Genomic DNA, 18965 nt, shown 5'->3' on the forward strand with positions numbered 1-18965 from the left:
CTCAGAATAATGGTTGCTTCTGAAAAAAGGCACAGAGGAGGGAGGGCAGGCCTTTCACTGTATTTGCAACATGTATTTATTTAAAAAGGAAAAATATGGAGCAAATGATGTTAACATCTGTGAAAACCGAATGGTGGCTATATTAATATGTGCTGTATAATTTTCTGTATTTTTTGGAATACTTGAAATCCTCCTTTTTTTTGAGACATGGTCTCATCCTGACACCCAGGCTGGAGTGCAGTGGCACAATTATAGTGCACTGCTGCCTCAAACACTTGGGCTCAAGCAATCCTCCTACCTCACCCTCCGGAGTAGGTAGGATTACAAGCATGCACCACCACACCTAGCTAAGTTTTAAAATTTTTTTTAAAGATAAGGGTCTCGCTTTGTTGCCCAGGCTGTTCTCAAACTCCTGGCCTCAAGCAGTCCTCCCACCTCTGCCTCCCAAAGCACTGAGATTACAGGCTTGGGGCACTGCACTCAACCCAAAATACTTCCTGTTTTAAAGTGAAAATATGAATTTTTATGCTCAATAATATAATACCATATTCTCATTGTTGAAACACTGGATGTAGTATTCAAATCTTCATGCTACCATGTATTAGTTACGTTTTCAGGCACATTACTTAACCTTTGTGATGTTCCATTTTATAATCCATAAAATAAGTATAATTAAGATTAGTGTGAAAGTGCCTAGATACTGACTAAATGTTATTTGAATTTGACAGTTGGTGAATCTGTGTCTTCATAAACTTGACTTTATGAAAATGAGCTCTTTTCAGATATGTGATTTTTTTAAGTTTCTTTATTATAGAGAAATCAACAACTGATGACGATGTACAGAAATCAGACATCTCATCAAGTAGTCAAGGAGTGATAGAAAAGGAATCCTTGGGACCTCTTCTTTTGGAGGTAGGTGTCGTCATTGACTTAGAAAATGATTAAAATCTTTGTTGTAGTCAATTTGGTTTTTTCTTTTTTTTTTTTTTAATGCCTTATATCCAGTTAATAAATTATAAAACAAAGAACTTCTTACAATTTTATCATGATAACCATTTGACAGTTGTTACTGTTTCAGAATCAAAAGTGAATAATGAACATAAGAAATTTTCATGAGGGCATTCTGAGCAGTGAGATGGAAAACTTGAAGCTTATTGTGTATGGCTTTGCCTTTTATTTCTGTGGTGGTCAGGCCTAACTGGGAAAATAAAATATTAATATTAGATTTACTTGGCTAGCTAGTGTTATCTATATGTATACCATAGAATTTTACTTTTGAGTGAAAGATCCCACAGTTTATTGCAGTACATGATTTTCTGCAGTTTTCTGAATAAAAATATTTAAATTATTTATATAAACATTCTAAGAGAATTACTATTTTAACTGTCAAACTTTGTAATGTGAAGGACTTTTAAATTTGAGTGACTTTGTAATTACTATGTAATTTTCACCCCTGCATTTTCTATCTAATCTTTACTTCCTGCATTCTTAATATAAATGTCTTGTTTCCAAGCATCCTCATTACTTTAAATGCTTTCTCTCCTACATGAATGTTTAAAGACATATGTATGTATGTATATACTCATCCCTCACAATGTACACTTTCTATCTCTATGCCTAATTATGTATATTTATTTATGTAAGGATATATAAAACAAATTATCCTTTCCTTATCTTTCCTAAAGGCTCTCCTCTCTGATGAAATCTTCTTAACTACTCAGACTTGCATAGGTCTCTTTATTTTCTAATTCCTTTATATGTTTTGTGGTATTACCCCACTTCCTCCTGTTTTTGTATTAACCATAATTCCCTCTACCTACTGCTAATGTAAGAATAGTCTTAAAATTCACTTCTTTTACAGCCCCAGAAATATCATGTATTCTCGTTGCTTCACTTTTTATCTCTATAGAGATGATACTCAAATATGTACGTTTTGCTTTTACCTCTTCCCATACTTCATTCCTACAATGAATAGACACTAATAATAATAAATGCTAAATACTTTCAACTCTCCTATTAGCAACTTCTCCCTCTGAATCTAAATTCTTTATTTCCCTTCCACATTATACAAGTACTTTATTACTTCAGACTTTTGCTTTTAATTATTTTTATTCGTGGAACAAGCGCATAATTTTGTAGAATTATAATATATGAAACACATTGGCTGTTGAAACTAGAATGGAAACTACTCTCTGAGCAAGTACATACACATGTAACTGGTGAGGGGAGCTAGTACGTATGATGGATGTGGATTTCTTATTGTCAAAAGAAATCAAAAAAGGACAGGAAAACATTCATTCAAAATTATTATAAGAAGACAAAGTAGGAATTAACTTTTTTAGCTGATGAAAACCACTGTGAATCAAAGGAAAACTGTAGCACATTACATATAAATTAAATGTCATTATGCAAGCATTTTCAAATATGAAAGAACATATCACATTAGAAATTTAGAAAACAATATGAAGGTGTATTTAGGTTCTTGACTTCAAGGAGCTAATAATATTTTTGTTTATGAATTACAGATATGTGAAATAAAGACTATCAAATAGAATTATAAATTTTACAGACAACAAATACCTTCATTGACAACCTGTTACACCTGATGTCTTTTCTATCTTTTTTTTTTTTTTTTTTTGAGATGGCGTCTCGCTCTGTCACCCAGGCTGGAGTGCAGTGGCGCGATCTCGGCTCACTGCAAGCTCCGCCTCCTGGGTTCATGCCATTCTCCTGCCTCAGCCTCCCGAGTAGCTGGGACTACAGGCGCCCACCACCACGCCCCTGACCCTGTCCCTGTTAACTTAAACTTTATGGAGTTTTATCCTTGGAAGCTAAAACAGGAAGGGTAGAAAAGCTACCAAGAGATGTTTTCATTGAATAATCCACGTTACAGTCTTGAGATGCACTGTTCAACATAATAGCCAGTAGTGACATATGGCTATTAAAATTTAAATTAGGGCCAGTCACAGTGATTCACACCTGTAATCCCAACACTTTAGGAGGCTAAGGCAGGAACATCATTTGAAGCCAGGAATTAGAGACCAGTTGGGTAGTGTAGTAAAACCCCATCTGTACAAAAAAATGAAAAAAGGTAGCTGGTCATGGTGACACATGCCTTTGGTCCCAGCTACTTGGGAAGCTGAGGCAGGAGGATTGCATGAGCCCAGGAGTTTGAGGCTACAGTGAGACTTGATTGCACCACTGCACTCCAGCATGGTCAACAGAGCAAGACCCTGTCTTTATTTAAAAAAAAAAAAAATTTTTAATTAAATAAAGTTAAAAATTCAATGCTTCAGTCTCACCAGCCATATTTAAAGTGTTTGGTATCCATATGTGGTCAGTAGCTACTGTATTAGACAATATAAATATAGAATATTTTCATCATTGCAGAAAGTTCAGTTTGACAACACTAGTGTAAGAGGGACTTGCCCAGATAGAAGATCCCCAGAGGTAAAAAATGAACAAATATCCACCACCATACTATGAGAAATTCTCACCATTCAGAATTGTTTATTTCTCCTTTTATTTATTTATTTTTGAGACAGAGTCTCTGTCACCCAGGCTGGAGTACAGTGGTGCGATCTCAGCTCACTACAAGCTCTGCCTCCCGGGTTCACGGCATTCTCCTGCCTCAGCCTCCTGAGTAGCTGGGACTACAGGTGCCCATCACCACGCCTGGCTAACTTTTTTGTATTTTTAGTAGAGACAGTGTTTCACCGTGTTAGCCAGGATGGTCTTGATCTCCTGACCTCGTGATCCGCCCACCTCAGCCTCCAAAAGTGCTGGGATTACAGGTGTGAGCCACTGCTCCTGACCTATTTCTGTTTTTAAAAATATTTTAAAAAGTTAGCACGGGTAAAGAATGAAGATCCTGAAAGAAATTTTTGCACATCTAAAGAGAAGGTGACGTTAGAATTTATTTATTCAACAAAGATTTGTTGAATACCTAGAGTGTGTCAGACACTGGATATCTACATCATGGAATTACTATAAAAATTAAGTGACACAATTTCTTAGCAGAGTACTTTACACATAGTACTCATTAAGTCCAGTATAGGCATTTTTTTAAAAGCTCATTTGCTCCCTTTGCTGTCTAAAATTCCTCTGCCTGCTGGTCAGAGTTCTGCATTATTTGACTGTAACCGTCCTGTTTCCTTTGGTCCGTAAGAAAACTCTTATTTCAGTCAGGGAGGTCTCACTATGTCTTGCACATGCATTCTAGCTTCGTCAACTTGCTTTGTACGATTCCCTACATTTCTTTGGGTTTTTTTTTGTTTTTTGTTTTTTGAGATGGAGTCTTGCTCTGTCGCCTAGACTGGAGTGCAGATCTTGGCTCACTGCAGGTTCTGCCTCCCGGGTTCACGCCGTTCTTCTGCCTCAGGCTCCCAAGTAGCTGGAACCACAGGCGCCCGCTACCATTCCCTAATTTTTTTTTTTTGTATTTTTGTAGAGATGGAGTTTCACCGTGTTAGCCAGGATGGTCTCGATCTCCTGACCTCGTGATCCACCCGCCTCAGCCTCCCAAAGTGCTGGGGTTACAGGCTTGAGCCACTGCACCCGACCACCATTCCGTACATTTCTTTGTGGCTTTTGACACTTGCTGACCGCTCATTCCCACTACCTTAAACATTCCATGGCACCTTTCACAGTGTTCTTTCTCTACCCCTCTGGTTACTCCTCAGCCTTTTTCTCAGATTTCTTTCTTTAATTGCCTCTTAAATGTTAGTATCCCCCAGGATTCTAGCCTTGGCTCTTTCCCTTTTTTTATTCTGTACACATTTCCTGGGAAGGTTTATCTGTGTCTTTGTCTGTATAACATATACACATATATGTGAATTACATGTATGAAATCAATTGCGATTCTCTGATTTCACGCAATAGAAATCAACTCTGACTAAGCAAATATGAATTTATTGGAATGCTATTTGGATATCATAGAACCATGCTTGGAAACGGGATGAAATCAGGGTACCTTGAGGGTAGAAAGCAAAAGCTTTGTTAACAGTCTCTTTGAAAGAACTATCTGGGCAATGCCCTGCTGCTAGAATGAATGTACTCCTGCTATGTTTAGCTTTTTGTAATCCTTAAGATTCACATTTAAGGAGGAAGTCTCCCAGTGGCCTGATTAAGTATCCCATAAGACTTTATGTAGTGGGGAAGAAAATTTCCCAGAGGAAATCAGAGTATCCTTTACTAGGGGAAAAGATGATTGTAGTTAAAAACAAATAAACAGGCTGGGCGCAGTGTGTCACGCCTGTAATCCCAGCACTTTGGGAGGCCGAGGCCGGTGGATCACTTGAGGTCAGGAGTTTGAGATCAGGCTGGTCAACATGGCAAAATCCCATCTCTACTAAAAATGTAAAAATTAGCCGGGCGTGGTGGTGAGCGCCTGTAATCCCAGCTACTCAGGAGGCTGAGGCAGGAGAATCGCGTGAACCTGGGAGGCGGAGGTTGCAGTGAGCTGAAATTGCACCATTGCACTCCAGCCTGGGCAACAGAGTAAGACTCCGTCTCAAAATAAATAATAAGTAAAAAATAAACAAGAGACCCAAATGATTACTATATGTACCTGTGAATCACAAAGGTCTATCCTTAGCCCAGATCTCTCTTCCAAGCTTCTGTTTCAATGCATCCTGCTGCCTTTTAAAGATTTCCAGTTTTCCCAGAGTGGACTCAAACTTTGGAGGTTGGAGGTATTTTGGGGCTTCTCAGCAGACTTGTGACAGTGGGGTCACCTCAAGTTTTGGAAAAGCAATGAAAAATGACCAGTGCTGTGATAACATCCAGTTTACTCACGTGACCTGGGATAGTTCATTTTGTACTGTCCGTCCCAGATTTGTTGCCGTAATCTGGGACGGACAGTACAAAATTTGTTGACATGACTTGGGGAGGAGAGTTCCTTGTGCTCCCTTTTCATTAGCATTCTGGAAAGAAATCAAAACTTGTATGTGGTGCTCACTTTGGCAGCACATATACTAAAATCAGAACAATACCGAGAAGGTTATCATAGCCTCTGCACAAGGATGACACACAAATTTGTGAATTATGTCATATTTTTCAGCTAAACCCAACTTATACCACAGGCAAAACCCTCAAGGGCATCAAAGAATATAAAAGCAAAAAGCTTCACTGAAAGGACAGCACCTTTGAATATTAAAGGAACATCAGATACAAAAGAACCAGTGTAAGAGCTCTGGAAACTCAAAAAACCAGAGTGTTTTCTTACATCCAAACCACTGCACTAACTCCCCAGCCATGGTTCGTAACCAGCCTGAAATGATTCACGTGACAGACGAAGAATTCAGAATCTTGATGGCAACAAAGATCATTAAGATTCAGGAGAAAGTTGAAACCCAATCCAAGGAATGTTAGGAATCCAGTAAAATGATATTAGAGATTAAAGATAAAATAGCTGTTTTAAGAAAGAACCAAACTGATCTGATAGAGCTGAAAACCTCACTACAAGAAACATTTCGTAATTGGAAATATTAATGACAGAATCGACCAAGCTGAGGAAAGAATCTCAGAGCTCGAAGACCAGTTCTTCAGCCAACTTAGACAGAAATAAAGAAAAAAGAATAAAAAAGAATGAACAAAACCTCTGAGAAATATAGGATTATGTAAAGAGACTAAACCTACAGCTAGTGTCCCTGACCAAGAGGGAGAGTATATTAGTCAATTTCCACACTGTTATAAAGAATACCTGATATTGGGCCAGCTGCGGTGACTCACGCCTGTAATCCCAGCACTTTGGGAGACCATGGCGGGCGGATCACTTGAGGTCAGGAGTTCGAGACCAGCCTGGCCAACATGGTGAAACCCCGTCTCTACTAAAAATACAAAAATTAGTCTGGCGTGGTGGCACATGCCTGTAATCCCAGCTACTCAGGAGGCTGACGCAGGAGAATCTCTTGAACCCTAGAGGCGGAGGTTCCGGTGAGCCAAGATCACGCCACTGCACTCCAGCCTAGGTGACAGCAAGACCCTGTCTCAAACAAACAACAAACAAAAAACCCGTGAGACTGGGTAATTTATAAAGGAAAGGGGAGTGTTTTTGTTTGTTTGGTTGGTTTTGTTTTTTGAGAGAGTCTCGCTCTGTCGCCCAGGCTGGAATGCAGTGACACAGTGTTGGATTACTATAACCTCCACCTCCTGGGTTTAAGCAATTCTCGTGCCTCAGCCTCCCAAGTACCTGGGACTACAGGCATGTACCACCATGCCCAGCTAATTTTTGTATTTTTAGTAGAAACGGGGTTTTGCCATGTTGGCCAGTCTGGTCTCAAACTCCTGGCCTCACATGGTCCACTCGCATTGGCCTCCCAAAGTGCTGGAATTACAGGCATGAGCTACCGTGTCTGGCTTGAAAGAGGTTTAATTGACTTCCAGTTCCACATGGCTAGGGAGGCCTCAGGAAATTTACAATTACAGCAGAAAGTAAAGGAGAAGCAAGTACGTTCTTCACCAGGCGGCAGGAGAGAGAAAGTGAGAGAGAGAACGAGGATGTGCCACACTTTTTTTTCCTTCAACTTTTAAGTCTAGGGTACATGTGCAAGACGTGCAGGTTTGTTACATAGCCAAATGTGTGCCATGGTAGTTTGCTGCACAGATCAACCCATCACCTAGGTATTAAGCCCAGCATCCATTAGCTATTCTTCCTCGTACTCTCCCTCCTGCCACCCCTGCCCCCAACAGGCCTCAGTGTGTGTTCCCTCCGCCATGTGTCCACGTGTTCTCATTGTTCAACTCCCATTTATAAGTGAGAACATGCAGCATTTGGTTTGATGTTCCTGCATTAATTTGCTGAGCATAACAGCTTCCAACTCCATCCATGTCCCTGCAAAGGACCATGATCTCATTCCTTTTTATGGCTACATAGTATTCCATGGTGTGTATTTACCACATTTTCTTTATCCGGTCTATCATTGATGGGCATTTAGGTTGATTCTAGGCCTTTGCTATTGTAAATAGTGCTGTGGTGAACATACATGTGCATGTATCTTTATAACAGAATGATTTATGTTCCTTTGGATATATACTCAGTAATGGGATTACTGGGTCATATGGTATTTCTGCCTCTAAATCTTTGAGGAATCGCCACACTGCCTTCCACAATGGTTAAACTAATTTACACTCCCACCAACAGTCTAAAAGCATTCCTTTTTCTCTGCAACCTTGCCAGCATCTATTGTTTTTTGACTTTTTAATAATCACCATTCTGACTGGCATGAAATGGTATCTCACTGTGGTTTTGATTTGCATCTCTCTAATGATCAGTCATGTTGAGCTTCTTTTCATATGTTTGTTGGCTACATGAATGTTTTCTTTTGAGAAGTGTCTGATCATGCCCTTTGCCTGCTTTTTAATGGGGTTGTTTGGTTTTTTCTTGTAAATTTGTTTAAGTTCCTTGTAGACTCGATATTAGACCTTTCTCAGATGGATAGATTGCAAAAATTTTATCCCATTCTTTAGGTTGTTCACTCTGATGATAGTTTCTTTTGCTGTGCAGAAGGTCTTGAGTTTAATTAGATCCTATTTGTTAATTTTTGCTTTTGTTGCAGTTGCTTTTGGCATTTTCATCATGAAATCTTTGCTCATACCTATGTACTGAATGGTATTGCCTAGATATTCTTCTAGGATTGTTATAGTTTTAGATGGTGTCTTTTATTCCTAGAACTTTGTCCAGTCACAGTCACTTGGGTAGTCTCATTTAAAGCCAGGGCCCTATGAGAATCCTTGGCTAATGTGAACCCTTCCATGAGACACATGGTGGTCTTCTTCAAAGGATGACATCCTGGGCAGAGTTTGGAAAAGTTCTCAGATTGATTACTGAGTGCATAGGCATTTGTTGTCTTCTCTGTATGCAGTAAAACCAGCTGTCAGGTCTTGGAGGAATAGGAAGTTTCCTTCCCAGGAGCACACTTTTTAGTTAATTAGATAAACAACATATGAGGGAAACTTGTAGAACAAGAACAAGTAATAACAGATTGTATTAACCAGACATACTTTTAAAAAATAGAGATGCTTCTATATACGTGGGAATAGTCTCAAAAAGTATTCCCTGAAATGTTACTAGTCTCTTGAGGGCGGAATTCTGGCAGATCTTCCACTATCAACCTCATTTTTATATTTTTATATTTTAATTTTTTATAAGTATATATTTAAAAGAAAATGCAAGTTAAATTGTATTTATACTGATGCAAAGAACATTTTAAAAGAAGTTTCAGGTCTATTTTTGAAAAATCTGTTTTTAAATTATTTCTATTTTTATATAAACTTCAAGGCACGTAAATATTGATCACCTACTATGAGACTTATAGCTAATCTGAGCAGTTTTATAAACCCAATTTAGATATGAGGTACTTTCCCATGCTCATCTAAACCCAAAATATTTTTACAAAGAGTTTATCTAGTATTGAGATTTTAAAGATTATTAATCACATCCCTGTCTCCTTTGCATTATGGACTAAGTAAGTCACAGCAATCAGGTAGAATAAAAATAGCTTTATTCCTTTTTGTTCTTGCTAAAGAAAATATTAGCAATATTTTAAATGAGAACAATGGGTTGTGCTTCAATCTTGCTTTAAATCTTGTTTATATTCTTTGTGATGAAGTGATAATGGAGATGTATTACTAAATTTAATTTAATATTTGGTTTAAATAATCTTGTCCATTCATCTGTTGGCAGACACTTAGCTTGATTCTCATATCTTGGCTATTGTGAATAATGCTGCAGTGAACATGGGAGTGCAGACATCTCTTTGACATACTGATTTCATTTCCTTTGGATATATACTCAGTACTGAGATTACTGGATCATATGGTAGTTCTATTTTTAGTTTTTTGAGGAACCTCCCTACTATTTCCCATAATAGATGTTCTCTTTTCTTCACATCCTCACCTACACTTAACAGATATGAAGTGATATCTCATCATAGTTTTAATTTGCATCAACCTAAGTGTTCAAAAATGGATGAATGGAATAAGAAAATGTGGTATATACACAGAGCAGAATACTATTCAGCCTTTATAAAGGAAATCCTGTCATCTGCGACAACATGTATGAACCTAGAAGACATCATGTTAATTAAAAGCCAGACACAGAAAGACAGATACCACATGATCTCACTTACATGTGGGATCTAAAAAAGTCAAACTCATAAGAGAGAGTAGAATGGTGGTTACCAGGGTCTGTGTGAAGGGTGAGTGGATTGGAGGGATGTTGGTCAAAAGATGAAAACCTTTCAATTAGGAAAAATAAGTTCAAGAGATCTATTGTACATTATGGTGACTGTAGTTAATAACAATTCTTTTATACCTGAAAATTGCAAAGAGAGTAGCTTTTAAGTATTTTCACCGCAAAAAATGATAAGTATATGAGGGAGTGCTTATGTTCATTAGCTTGATTTGGCCATTCAACAATGTATACATATTTGAAAACATGTATACCATAAATATATATTAGTTTTTCTCAATTAAAAAAAATCATCGTAGCTGAAAAACGCACCTCACAAAAATAAGGTAGAGGCAAATGGAAAACTATGTCATTGGATGTATTTACTAAATTATGATACTCATTTTTAAATCCCACCCACAAACTTTGCAAAGGTTTTTATTGACAGTCCAGTTTCCTTGATTTAAAAAAAAAAAAAGATTCTCCAAACATCAGAAGGTGTTGCATTTTCACATTAAAAAAAAAAAAAGGGCCTAGCACAGAGGCCCATGCCTGTAATCCCAGAACTTTGGGAGAGGCCAAGGCAGATGGATCACCTGAGGTCAGGAGTTTAAAACCAACCTGGCCAACATGATGAAACCCCATCTCTACTAAAAATACAGAAATCAGTGGGGCACGGTGGCACATGCCTGTAATCCCAGCTACATGGGAGGCTGAAGCAGGAGAATCACTTGAATCCAGGAAGCATAGGTTGCAGTGAGCCAAGATTGCGCCACTGCACTCTCTCAAACAAAAGAAAAAAGAAAAAGGAAAAAAGGGCCACCACTGAGAATCTAATTGGAACATTTTTCAACAGATAAAATGCTCTAAGGTTTTAAACTGATAAGATAAATTGTACAAGCTATTCATGTCATTTTCAGTATCACTGTCATTTTCAGAAACAAAATTGTACAGTGGTAACATTTCCAAACATCCATTTTCACATGCTCTCTCTATGGCGTTAGTGTGTTTTTAAAAAGCAGTTTACTTTTTATTCATTGTTAAAATTTCATCTTAATCCTGAAGGAAAAAAATATATATATGTTTACTTCTTGGCGAGTATCTGCTAGACAGCGAACTTGGTACCCTGGCCTTTTTTTAAAAGAAAAATGAGTAACCCGTCAACATTGTTAGACAGGTCTTTTAATTTTGCCGTAGACAACCAGCAGACCCTGTATGATCCAAAGGATTTTTATGGTCATTTTACATTTTGTTACAAAATTCTGTAAATGTTCTATTTTTTCAGGATCTTGATTGTATTGCTTATATACATTCTGCAGCAAGTAAGCTGCAACATGTTGCAATAAATGAAAAGATTACAAATAAGTAAGGTGCCACAGTCTGCATTCTGGCTCTTCCTCAGGATACCAGGGTTTCTGTAATATGTGACTGACTGCACTGAGTCAGGCACCAGAGTGTTAATACGCTTAAGCTTAATTTCTTTATTATGTTTTAGTTTACAATATACATAGAGGTTCTAACTTTTCCCCTGCACCCTTGTGGATATTATATGCCCCATAGGATGCAAATGTCTCCTTTTGGAGACCCCTGGCTCCATCTCAGTGCATAGGAAGCCCCTGTGATTTGGCTCCTGTCCACCTCTGCTGTACCATATACTCCAGCAGCTCCAAACTGCTTGTTCGTTTTCTTTTTGTGCTATGCTCTCTCCACTTACTGGAATGTTCTTCCTTCAATCCTCTTCCTCCTCCACTATGCCTTTTATATGTTAGGTAGGGGTCTGTACCTTTCTTTGACCCCCACCCTGATCCCAAATTAGTCATCCTTCTGTGTGCTTGTAGACTATTTTGTGTATGTCTCTTTTCTGCATTTTATCACTGATATTTTATTATGTTTATATCTTTTTCTCCTACAGTACCACAGTTTCCTTGAGGACAGAGACCAGGTCTTGACATCTATTTCTGATCTCTTTTTTAATAGAAAAATGTATAGTTTAATTTTTTCTTTTATCTTTCAATATCCAAACCATTGTTTTCTTTTGATTTTGCAGGCTTTGGATGGATTTTTCTTTGTTGTGAACTGTGAAGGGAGAATTGTATTTGTGTCAGAGAATGTAACCAGCTACTTAGGTTACAATCAGGAGGAATTAATGAATACCAGCGTCTACAGCATACTGCACGTGGGGGATCATGCAGAATTTGTGAAGAATCTGCTACCAAAATCACTAGGTAAACAGAAATGTGTTTTTAAAAAGAATGCTAGCTCTCTGTATCTTCTCCTTATGTAATATGTATAATCTATAATCCCTGATTATTACATTTATAATTCATAGTATTATATTTGTTATATGTATTTAAAATATTTTTTCAATGTAGTTTCAGTCTCTGATATAAATATGAAGGGGAGTTTCATCAAATAACTGATGGAGAGCATTCCTTTCAGCTTCTTCCTTTATACTGTGTCATGCCACAGTAGTTGGAGAGAATTATTTTCAATTTTGATTATGTTCAAGAAAGAGACAAATGTATATCCTTTCCTTTACCCTGCTCACAGAAAAAAGAATAGAAATGAGAAAGAGAGGGAGTGAGAGGGAGGGAAGAAGGAAAGAATATATGTCATATACCTACTAAAATTAATGTTTTTACACTTAAGTGCTTTAACAGAGGAGTTCCAAGTATGGTTGGATGGGCTATTCACTGCTGAGGAGCCTAGCTGAGAGGATGGATGGAGTCTAATTTCTAGTGTCTCTTCTATTCACTGAACCCTGTGCCTTGGGGCAGGGCTGGGACTTTAGGAGTTAGGGGATTTTTTCTAATTCTTGTAAAGGCATGGATGGACTAACAGCAGGCCTTTGTTTACTTCTTGAATTTTCAGGCTCCTCTAAAGTTTTTCAGTGCTCAAGTTCCAGTTACTACTAGTGATTGCGTTGCTACCTTTACATCTGAGTGTGTGTATTTTTCAATAGTATACATTTTGTAGATAAATAAGAAATTTTTCAGATTCCAGTCTGTTTTAGATTTTTTTTCCTTTTTTTCCACATAGTTTATTTGTTCAGTGGACTCTGAAATAAAAGCAGTTTATCACGCAGATAAATTTACCACACATCAGTTTTTCAGACAGATACTGTGTGATAAAGTATCTGAGTTGGAGAGTTAGGACTCTACCATACCGTTTAGTATGGAAACTGAGGCATGTGGTCAAGGAAGTTAAACAATGTAAGATTCCCCTGATGTCACTGTAGGTAATACTTAAGATTTCTTTCCCTAGCCATGGACTGTAGATTCTTTTGTTCTACTGTTCACAAATTTTGAGGACTACTGGTGTATGGATTTAACTGAGCTATTGCATTTTATTTTGTATCAAAAAAAACTAATTTAATTTTAGTCTCATGTTGAGTAACAAGATATTTGTTGGGTTTAGCAGCCTTCCTGGTTGGAAAGAGGCTTGCGGTCACAGAAAACAAGGATGAGCTGTTTTCTGACTTCTGAAGAAGGGGCTTGTTGTTTGTGGAAGGGCCACATTACCTGTTCTGCCTGGTTCTCAGGATGCTGTAGATCTGTGACTATTCGGGTTCCCCCAAATCTCTGCCAGTAGGTAAATGTGGAGGGAGTGTCATCTACTAGCTTATGTGCTTGCTGGTGATGCTGCTCCTGGCTACTTACAAGACAGTGATCCTCAGCTGGCCTGACAATTCATTGTTGCCTCTCTGAGCAGCCTTTCACAATAGGGAGGAATATGAAGTTTTTACTACGGAGGTATCTTTCTCTCACTCTCCCAATAATAGAAGAACAGAAACATTGAAAAAATAATACTACTTTCTTATACAGTAGTGTAGACAAACAAAGATAGGGCAAGCTCAGTAATAATAGAATAGATCACATAATCTTACAGTGTTGGTTGATCATCCATTAGAAACCAATGAGATGGTCCCACCAAAAGAATAAAGGCCAACTACACTAACTTAGAAAAGCCAGTAGCTTCTTTCAAGGTATTTCCAAAAAGCATTTAGAAGAAAATAAATTATAGTACCTATGTTTAAACCTTTATTATTAGAATAATCAAAGTATTAGAAAATTAAGGAAAGAGACTAAGTAGAATCATTTTATGTGTATTTCATTATCAACCACTGGGGAAAACAAAAATGAAATCAAGATTCAGAACCTATCAAGGAAGAAATTTGAAGAAAAATTTAGGATCATTATTTATATATGTACTCACCTTATATAAATATATACATGATTCAAAGCACTGCCTTCTTATTTTTGATTTGTTATTTCCAAGGAGAAATTTTGAAGAAAAAAGTTAAAAGTCAAACTTTTAAAATTGCTTTTGAATTTACAGATTTAGAAGATTTCAGTGTCTAAAATCTGTACTTTTTAAGCATAACATTTTATTTATAAGAAACAAAATCTGAGTGCTGGGAAGCTGGTATGGTGAGAAATTTTGTCCAAAAGCACAAGTGTACATGGATATACTTATACTTGCACAGATGGTTATAAAAAGATTATATTGTGAAAGGCTAAGATTACAAAGAATGAGATGTTAGTGAACATAGACTTATTTGTGAAATTCTAATAAATTGGAACTTGAAGTTTGAAAAAAGAAATTTTAGAAAGCAAGTCTTTTTATAAATTCATACCATTTATATCTCAAATGATGGAGACACGATAGTACTTAAGAGCATAGCCTTTCTGGTATAAAACAGAAATGGGCTGTGCATTCTGACTCTGCTACTTAATTAGCAGTGTGACCTTGGACAAGACATTTGACCCCTCTACTCCTCATCCTTGATCGGAAGGTTAAGGGGTAAGTGTTGATTAGCGTATTTCTTGGCTCGTATTAAATTCTTTTTGTTTTAGCTATTATTATTATTCCTGTTACTGGCTTTTTCTAAATATTTTGGAGCTTTTAACTTCTGAATGGTAGATCTTCAATTATTATTAACAATTACTAGCTTGTTTTGATTATGCTTTTAGCTTAGAAATTGATGTGAAGGAAGGACAATCTTGTCCTTTCATAGTGTGCTCTTAGAAGCACATAGAAATTATTCTGTAGAAATTGAGGCAAATTTTTTTTATAGATCACATTCAGTAGGATAGTTCCGTTTTTTCTTTTTTCTTTTTTATTTATTTATTTATTTATTTTTGAGACAGAGTTTCGCTCTTGTCACCCAGGCTGGAGTGCAATGGCATGATCTCAGCTCACTGCAACCTCCGCCTCCTGGGTTCAAGCAATTTTCCTGCCTCATCTTCCCAAGTAGCTGGGATTACATGCGCCCACCAACACGCCCAGCTAATTTTTGTATTTTTAGTAGAGATGGGGTTTTACCATGTTGGCCAGGCTGGTCTCGAACTCCTGATCTCAAGTGATCTGCCTGCCTCGGCCTCTGAAAGTGTTGGGATTACAGGAGTGAGCCACCACGCTGGACCCTGTTCTTCTTTTTTAAACTGTAGTGCTAAACTGCTACTTTTACCTATACAGGGGGCTTTTGTTAGTCATTTTTTAATACTTTGGGTTTGTTTGACTAGGTTTTTTAAACATTATCAGTGGCATTTATCCTTTTAAAGAGGAATCATATGGTGAGTTAAGAAAGGAATTGCGTGAAGATTAGGCATGTTGCTTTCTAGCTAGATAGTGAAAACTGCACCCTCCTGCACACAAAATACTGAATTTTGTCAGAAGCTTTGTACCTCTAGTATAGATCTATCCTCTTGTTTCCATTCCACAGAGTATACGGGACCTTATGTGTGTGATGCTGTTGTCTTTTTGCATAAATATGTAGCTCACTACCTACTGTTTAAAAGAAGATTCAAGTTCAAAAAAGTTTTGTCATGGTAAACTATTAATAGTTCAGTTAACTTAAAACAATCTAACCTTGTGAAATCAGGGTATCTAAAAAGATCACCTAAAATATTTAGCAGCTTATATTTGAGGGGCCTATAAGTTTGGAATTGAACTTGCTGTTAATTATTGTTGTTTTAAGAAGATATGATAGTTGACATGTAAATTATTACCAAAATGACTTTAGTTTCTTTTGTTGTGGTGATTATTTTCAACTTTTTTTTTCACATCTCAAAAAGTGTTTTATACAATTTAGATATACTGACCACCATAACAGGTCATGAAATTAAACTTCAAGGAAGCACCTTTCTCATCTTCATCATTGTCTGCTCTTCTCTTGGCTCCTTAATCCTACCTTAATTCCTAACCATTCCTCCCCCTCTTTTCCTTTTCTCTACCTTCATTCCTTTTACCTGAACTGAGTGTGATTAGATATTTAGCTCTTCTTCTAGTAACATTCTGCAAGTAGCTTTCTTTGTAGACACCTTCAGAAAGTTGAAACTGTCCCTGATAACCGAATAGATCAGGGTAAACATTATCGAAGCCAAGCTGTAAACAAAAACTTAAAGCCTTTTTTTTTTTTAACTTCTATTTTAGGTTCAGTGGTACATGTGCAAGGTGTGTTATATAGGTAAACTCATGTCATGGGGGTTTGTTGTTCAGATTATTTCGTCACCCAGTGTATTAGTCCATTTTCACACTGTGATAAAGAACTTCCCTGAGACTGGGTAATTTATAAAGGAAAGAGGTTTAATTGACTCGCAGTACCACATGGCTGGGGAGGCCTCAGAAAACTTACAATCATGGGAGAAAAGAAAGCAATTGCCTTCTTCACAAGGAGGCAGGAGAGAGAGAGAGGGCAAAGGAGGAACTTCCAGACGCTTATAAAACCATCAGATCTCTTGAGAACTCACCATCAGGAGAACAGCATGGGGGGAACTGCCCCATGATCCATTCACCTCTCTCTCCCTCAACACATGTGGATTACAGGTCCTCCCTCAATATGTGGGGATTACAATTTGAGATGAGATTTGGGTGGCAACACAGAGCCAAACCATATTAACCAAGGTACTAAGCTTAGCCCCCAATAATTATTTTTTCTGATGCTGTTGCCCCTCCCAGCCTCCACCGTCAAGTAGGCGCAGTGTCTGTTCCGCTTTGTGTTTGTGAGTTCTCATCATTTAGTTCACACTTACAAGTGAGAACATGCAGTGTTTGGTTTTCTGTTCCTGTGTTAGTTTGCTAAGGATAATGGCCTCCAGTTCCATCCATGTTCCTGCAAAGGACATGGTCTCATTCTTTTTTATGGCTGTATAGTATTCCATGGTGTATATGTACCACATTTTCTTTATCCAGTCTGCCATTGATGGTCATTGAGGTTGACTCCATGTCTTTGCTATTCTGAATACTGTGGCAATGAACATACACTTGCATCTGTCTTTATGGTGGAATGATTTTTGTTCCTTTGGGTATATATCCAGTAATGAGATTGCTGGGTTAAATGGTAGTTCTGTTTAGTTCTTTTAGGAATTATCACACTGCTTTCCACAATGGTTGAGCTAATTTACACTCCCACCAACAGTCTATAAGCATTCCCTTTTCTCCACAGCCTTGCCAGCATCTGTTATTTTTTGATGTTTTAATGATAGCCATTCTGACTGGTGTGAGATGATATCTCATTGTGGTTTTGATTTGCATTTCTCTAATAATAATCAGTGATACTGAGCTTCTTTTCACATGCTTGTTGGCCATATGTGTGTCTTCTTTTGAAAAAGTGTCGATGCCCTTTGCCCACTTTTTAATGGGGTTGTTTTTTCCTTGTAAATTTCTTTAAGTTCCTTATGAATACTGGATATTGGACCTTGTCAGATGCATGGTTTGCAAATATTTTCTTCCTTTCTGTAGGTTCTCTTTACTTTCTTGACAGTTTCTTTTGCTGTGCAGATGATCTTACATTTAATTAGGTCCCATTTGTCAATTTTTGCTTTTGTTTTCATCGCTTTTGGCATCTTCATCATGAAATCTTTGCCCGTTCCTGTGTCCAGAGTGGTATTGCCTAAGTTGTCTTCCAAAGGTTTTTATAGTTTTGGGTTTTACATTTAAGTCTTTAATCCATCTTGTGTTGATTTTTGTATATGGTGTAAGAAAGAGGTCCAGTTTTAATCTTTTGCATGTGGCTATTCAGTTATCCCAGCACCATTTATTGACTAGGGAGTCAATTTCCCCATTGCTTGTTTTTGTCAGCTTTGTCAAAGATCAGATGGCTGTAGGTGTACGGCCCTATTTTTAGTCTTGGTATTCTGTTCCATTGGTCTATGCGTCTATTTTTGTACCATGCTGTTTTGGTTACTGTACCCCTGTAACATAGTTTGAAGTTAGATAACGTGATGCCCCCAGCTTTGTTCTTTTGGCTTAGGGTTGCCTTGGCTATTTGGGCTCTTTTTTGGTTCCATATGAATTTTGAAATAGTTTTTTCTAGTTCTGTGAAAAATGTCATTGGTAGTTTGGTAGGAATAGCATTGAATCTGTAAATTGCTTTGACAGTATGGCCATTTTAATGATGTTTATTCTTCCTATTCATGAGCACGGGAGATTTTTCCACGTGATTGTGTCATCTCTTTCTTTGAGTAGTGTTAACAAATCCTTTTCTTTTTTTTCTTTTCTTTTTTTTGTTTTTGGAGACAGAGTCTTGCTCTGTCGCCCAGGCTGGAGTACAGTGGCGCGATCTCGGCTCACTGCAAGCTCCGCCTCCCAGGTTCACGCCATTCTCCTGTCTCAAGCTCCTGAGTAGCTGGGACTACAGGTGCCCGCCACCATGCCAGGCTAATTTTTTGTATTTTTAGTAGAGACAGGGTTTCACTGTGTTAGCCAGGATGGTCTTGATCTCCTGACCTCATGATCCACCTGCCTCAGCCTCCCAAAGTGCTGGGATTACAGGCATGAGCCACCACGCCTG

The 18965-nt window shown here is 37.7% G+C and overlaps 1 protein-coding gene and 1 non-coding gene across 2 annotated transcripts in view; both read left to right on the top strand.

The window, feature by feature from the left end:
- The window catches only part of NCOA1 (nuclear receptor coactivator 1), a 275560-nt gene that overhangs the window by 176909 nt on the left and 79686 nt on the right, over nucleotides 1–18965 (top strand). The window contains exons 7-8 of the mRNA XM_025354227.1: nucleotides 815–912; nucleotides 12219–12396. Of these exons, the coding sequence (XP_025210012.1) occupies nucleotides 815–912; nucleotides 12219–12396 (276 nt within the window). The remainder of the gene's footprint in view (nucleotides 1–814; nucleotides 913–12218; nucleotides 12397–18965) is intronic.
- Nucleotides 5952–6058, top strand: LOC112605536. The gene has a single exon (XR_003115513.1). It is a non-coding gene; the product is annotated as a U6 spliceosomal RNA (small nuclear RNA).

The sequence above is a fragment of the Theropithecus gelada genome, chromosome 13 (assembly GCF_003255815.1).
Source record: "Theropithecus gelada isolate Dixy chromosome 13, Tgel_1.0, whole genome shotgun sequence".
NCBI classification, from domain to species: Eukaryota; Metazoa; Chordata; class Mammalia; order Primates; family Cercopithecidae; genus Theropithecus; species Theropithecus gelada.